Below are 6,116 nucleotides of genomic sequence, written 5' to 3' on the forward strand. Positions count from 1 at the left end.
TAAGATCCAGACTTGGCACTGTCAATAATAGTTAGTTTTATATAACTGCAGACTTTTATAAGAATGTGAGGCGTTTTATCCTCTTTTTTTTTTAAATATATATCTGGGTTGTTAAGGTTGTCCCGGATTGTTTACGTTTAGCTAGTTCCTTCTCAGTCTGGTCAAGGAATGTATCCGAACATCAACGACACTGAGTTCGATGACTACATTCGTGTATGATAACTCGAAGAACGACGAGGGATGAGAAACTCCATTGTTATCTGAAGGGAAATGATCTTATTATTGAAGAGAAATTACATGCTTATATCATATCGGCCATGTTTGGGAAGGCCAAGGTACATCCAAACAGTGAAATATTATATGAAAATGATCGACGGGAATCCTTTTACTACACCATCTTTCAGTATTATTCTTTCTTCAAACGATTGATAATACAAAACGCGGAGACTCGCTTTTTATCGATCCAATTTCTTTCTCTGCCTGAGGCTCATTAGCTTCTCACTTATTCTTTCAATACTCTCCATCGTGGTCCTGCACAAATGTAAGGTGGATGAATGAATGAATCAATGAGTTTACATTTCAATAGCAATGCTTTATTATTTACATAATATTTCTATATCTATTTTGAAAATTTTTTAATCGAGAAGATCATGTGAAATGCATGAACCAAATCAAGAAACTTTTAGAACAGTTTAAAGATTCGGAATCAGTATTGAATATTTCATTAAAAAATGTATATATCACTTTGGTAAAAATGAACATAGAAAATAATGTTCGACCTACCATGAGAGTACCACCAAACTTATCCTCTAATAGTGGTAAGGCGGGGGAGGGGATTTGTAGAGATAAGGGTGGTGGGGTGGTGGCTTGTGAACCGGTGCTGGTGGCTTGTGAACCGGCGGGGGAGGGGATTTGTAGAGATAAGGGTGGTGGGGTGGTGGCTTGTGAACCGGTGCTGGTGGCTTGTGAACCGGTGCTGGTGGCTTGTGAACCGGCGGGGGAGGGGATTTGTAGAGATAAGGGTGGTGGGGTGGTGGCTTGTGAACCGGTGCTGGTGGCTTGTGAACCGGCGGGGGAGGGGATTTGTAGATATAAGGGTGGTGGGGTGGTGGCTTGTGAACCGGTGCTGGTGGCTTGTGAACCGGAGGAGGAGGGGATTTGTAGATGTAATGGTGGTGGGGTGGTGGCTTGTGAACCGGAGGAGGAGGGGATTTGTAGAGATAAGGGTGGTGGGGTGGTGGCTTGTGAACCGGAGGAGGAGGTGGCGGGGACTTATACTTGTATGGCTTCTTGTGAGGAGGGGGTGGTGGCGGAGAGTGGACTGGAGGTGGGGGAGGAGACTTGTACTTGTAGACCGGGGGTGGTGGCGGAGGAGACTTGTATTTGTAGATTGGATGAGGTGGTGGTGACGGCTTGTGGACCGGTGGTGGGGGAGGAGACTTATACTTGTAGGGCTTCTTGTGTGGTGGTGGGGAAATGTGAACTGGGGGTGGCGGGGGAGGGGACTTGTACTTGTAGGGCTTATGGGGGGGCAGATGCGGTGGGGACTTCGGGATGTGCGGAGGCGGCGGTGGGGATTTGTACTTGTAGGGGTGGTGAGGCGGCGACGGCGAAGGAGGCAATTTTTTGGGCGGCGGCGGAGGAGAGGAGTAAGCGTAGTTCGCAGTGGTCTCGAAGGGCAAGCTAAGGGACATGAAGGCCACTAGGAGAGTGGCAACCAGAGAGGCCATTGGAGACCCCATTGTAGTTGGTTCCTTGCCCTACGAAATTGTGGGGTGTTGGGTATGCCTTAACACTTCCCTCCCCCACTCTTTATATAGATTTGGTTTCTTACCCCCTTTTAATTAACAATAATAATTAACCGTGGTAAAAGATACCGCATGAAATAAGAACAAATGGCAAGGGGTTGAATTGGGAGAGTCATCTCTCGAAGGCTTGGGAGAAATTTGACTTTGGGTGAAAAATAAATGTTGTTCAAAAGTTTGGTTTTGATTGATTGAGGATGCAAGCTAAGCAAAATAATAAAGTAATAGTTGCATGCAGCCTCGATTAATTAAATTGTATATAACTAATGTCCGATTAAAAAAATGTAATGAAGAAATATACATCTTTATTGGAACTCTTATTAAAAGATTTTAAATTTCTTTCTCGTTTATGAAATTTTTTGTACTTTTTTATTTTTTTAGTATTTATTCATTTATTTCGTTAATGGATCCCTATGACCCAAAGGAACAAAAAAATAAAAATAAAAATAAGAAAAATTAATTAATATGAATTAGTTTAAGTAATTCGATTCTTATTTTTCTTAGGTAAGATTTTTTGTTCGAACATTGTGAATAAAGAAAATTTATGATTAGAATAGTTTTATCATTTAGTGGATCGACTCGGTTCAAATTAGATTATTCAAGATTCATTAGATTTTTAAATATCAGGATGCACCCTAAATAAAAAAGATGAATCTTTTACTTTAAGTTCTTTTTTTCAGGGGAAGCATTTTCTATGGTCCCTCACTTTGTGGAAAATTTTTGCCATCTGGGACCCGGCGGCGATTGATCACTGTTTGATCTAACTTTCATATGTATATAGTTTTAATTAAGCAATGCATAAAATTGATTTATAGCCTTTTTAACATGATTTTGAGTGTATGTACCGTCTTAAGATTCTAAAAAGAGAGAAGAGCCATATATAGATGATGAGAAATATTTTGCTCGACTGAGGACATATTCAACGCTACATAATATTAGTCGATGACAATATTTATCGGTAGTCAAAACAGTGATCGATTTAAATCTAACTTTCCTATGCCTATAACTCTTTTACGAGTCAGTTCAAGCAGGTTAGTCATACGTCGGGTTAGCATGATCATGATTTCACGGAGATAATTACTTCCAATCGGCTTGTAAACAAGATCCGAACCGATCAAACCTTAAGGAGATGAGTGCACCGATTCCTCAAGTGCTATCTAAGCCAATTTCTTGTGTTCATTGTTAATCATTATTAAAATATTGCACATCGCCATGTAGTACAAGTTGTACGAGACGTGATGTAATACTAGTTTCTTTTTTTTTCTCCTTTTTCTGTCTTTTTCCATCTTTTTATCGCTCCTTATATATATATATATATATATAATTATTTATAAAACAATAAGTAATTAATGATTAGTCAAACAATATGACTCTATGTCCTAACAGGATTATTCTCACACGGAAACTCATGGACTTGTTCGTCCCTCTTCCGTACCAAAAAGATTAGGTGAAAGCCTAAGCGCAAGGATGAGAACAGCACATTCTATCGGAAAACGACTAAAAATGTTGCTATAGTTACATAAAAAAATTATCATGATCTTGAATTCAGGAAGATATTAATCACTAATCAGGTCCAAAGTTATTTCAGTGTTTACAGATATATATTAATTCTTAGTTATATCTTCTAGGAGGTGAAGACGTACAGCTAGAATTGAAGAACACTTAAACCAGAGAAAACACGTTTTATTTGGCTTTTTTTTCCGATTATAAAGGAGACACGATACTTAGTAAAATGAAAGAAAAATTCGAAATAATTAATGAAACGGTAAGGGTAGTCCCCACTAAGTATCGAACTTGTAACCTCGAAGTCAACATGCGAAAGCGTGCGCCACTGCGCTACACCCTCTTTTTTTATTTGGTTGTCCCTTTTTAATATTTATTTGTTACTATTATTTTTTATTATTAGTATTGTTATATCCTTTTCAAAGTCCTTTTCCTGTTTGAAAATTGTTAGGTTTCAATTTTTTTTGTGTGCATATAAAACAAGCTCGAATTGTCGGCCCAACATATTATTATTGAACTATCATACATACACGTACGGCGGTGTAGATATGGCTTCTAGTATGAATTCCATTTCTTTTCCCCCAAAGAATACGGCCCTGGTCATCCTTCTGTTTGAATTACAAGGGATTATATGAACATAATACGATAATAAAAAATTTTAATTTAAATATATATAAATATGAGAAGTTCACCAATCAAAAATTGAATTTGTAATCTTTTAATTTCATAAGATGGCATTGGACATCGTTCCTACCGAACACCGCCGACATGCAAGTTGCGAGAGCCTTTGGGTAACAATTGCCACGTCAAGGTTATTTGCCAAAATAAAAGTCAAATCTGATGAATGACCCCGTTATCGTTGAATTTGCAATATAAGTGTGGGAAAGATGATGCATGCAATTGCAAATGTGGTGCATTGAGGTGCCTCCACAACATGTACACACTACGTACCATGAAGAGGGAAAACTAATGTCGTGCACATGACGTACAAGATACAATATTGAGGCATCCACGCATGCATATCGGTAGGACGACTTTGCTTGTATCGAAGGAAACGGAGGGAAAGTAACTCTACCGGGCCTCGACTCCTTTTTTCTCCCAAAGAAAACGACATGAGAAATTTTTATGAAACTGAGTCGATCGATCTATGTTATGTTTCTTCATCCTGATCCAATGGGGGTAATCTAGGACCCATTCTTGCATTAGGTTGGTCATTATAATTATTAATATATATATATATATATATATATTTCGTCTTATAAATTTGAGTGTCAGTCAATTTTGATCATATAAGTTAAAAGTACCGAATTAGTCCTATAAGTTTGTTCCCCAAGAAAATTTTAATCCTATAAGTTTTGAAAAAGACATTTTTGATTATATAAGTTAACTTTCGATTAAAATGTGATCCTATAAATTTTGAAAAAGAAATGCATTTTTTTGTCCTATAAGTCACGGAATGTATTAAGTTGCTTTACAAAACAAACGTATATGATTGATTTGACATTTTTAAAACATATAGGATCAAAATTGATAGAAAATTAAACTTCTAGTACTAAAAATGTCTTTTCCTCAATATAATTACAAGAAAATGAATGAAATTTAGACCTAATAATTATGTATAGCACAGTATAGATGCCGGTTCAGCATCATGTTGAACTGATCGACAACTATTAACTTTAAATTATAGAAACGTATTATTTGATGTCTACATGTGCGAACACCTCGGTTTATATTAATTAATAACCTAAAGAATCATATACTCGACTCATCAACTGAAGTCTTAAATAGTGAGCTACAACATTTGGAATATGCATGTTCTCTGATATAATGTGTATTTTTAGCATGCATGTCTAATGAGATCTTGGACCATTGTCACCAAACGTACGACGACTTTAATTATTTTATTATGACTTATATGCATATGGGCATCTATGCATGTGTATATATGTGTGCGCGTATATATATATATATATATATATATATCTGATTTCATCTTTTGTCAAGTATTATTGGAAGATTTTTTTTTTAAGAAGTTATATAGTGTTTTCGATTACAAATGATACTAATGGGTTTAGAACGATAAAATAGAAATTTTAATAGTTAATAAAAGGGCACGATACTTATTCAAAAAAAAATAAAATGGCACAATTGGTCTCATAATGAATATTAAATTTAAAAGTTAAAACTTCTCAATTATCAAAAGAAAGCACGCGTCACTGTATTACACCTTTTAAAAATTATTTAGCTTGATTTCAACATTTTTGTACTGTCTGTTCTGTCTCTCTACTCTCCAGTTAGTTTAGTCCCGACAGGCCAAACTAATCACCACTTGAGAATATTTTTTATTTGGAAATTGCTTTTATCTATACTTCTATTAGTATAGCAAATTTAATAATGACTAAACAATAGAACTTATCTGTTTAACCCACCAATTATATTGACTTTTCTTGCCAATCTGCAATGAGTCAAAGATCTGCTCCGACACCAGTCGATCACTAGCTATTTCATTTTCTCCTCTTTTTTTTTTCTGGGTGTCGTTAATTGGCCTCAACAATGTACTATGTATGTATGTATATGTATGGATCTTATAGAGACTCATTAATTAGATGCATTCGTATATAACTATGAGATTATCTCATATTACTCGAAAAAGATCTGTAGTGTGCATAAATCCATTGTAGATATAATCGGCATGAAGACATGTCTCACCTTTGAAAAAGACCCCGGCCAAACCTCGTTCGGTGAGATCGAATTAATCTTGTTGAGATTATACATATATTAAACTGACAATCATTTTGGAGCATATGC

The 6,116-nt window shown here is 36.1% G+C and overlaps 1 protein-coding gene across 2 annotated transcripts; it reads right to left on the reverse strand.

The window, feature by feature from the left end:
- Window positions 1–253: 253 nt before the first annotated feature.
- LOC116205024 (extensin) lies at window positions 254–1,797 on the reverse strand. 2 transcript variants are annotated; one of them, XM_031537455.1, is made up of 3 exons: window positions 913–1,797; window positions 784–837; window positions 254–531 (listed from the first exon to the last, which is right to left on the reverse strand). In XM_031537455.1, exons 1-2 carry the CDS (start codon window positions 1,740–1,742, stop codon window positions 810–812), a joined length of 858 nt encoding a protein of 285 aa, XP_031393315.1. In that variant the 5' UTR covers window positions 1,743–1,797; the 3' UTR covers window positions 254–531; window positions 784–809. The 2 variants fall into 2 exon arrangements, with proteins under 2 accessions (XP_031393315.1, XP_031393314.1); XM_031537454.1 differs by having other exon boundaries at window positions 784–1,796.
- Window positions 1,798–6,116: the final 4,319 nt, after the last annotated feature.

This window comes from Punica granatum, chromosome 4 (assembly GCF_007655135.1).
Source record: "Punica granatum isolate Tunisia-2019 chromosome 4, ASM765513v2, whole genome shotgun sequence".
Lineage (NCBI taxonomy): Eukaryota > Viridiplantae > Streptophyta > Magnoliopsida > Myrtales > Lythraceae > Punica > Punica granatum.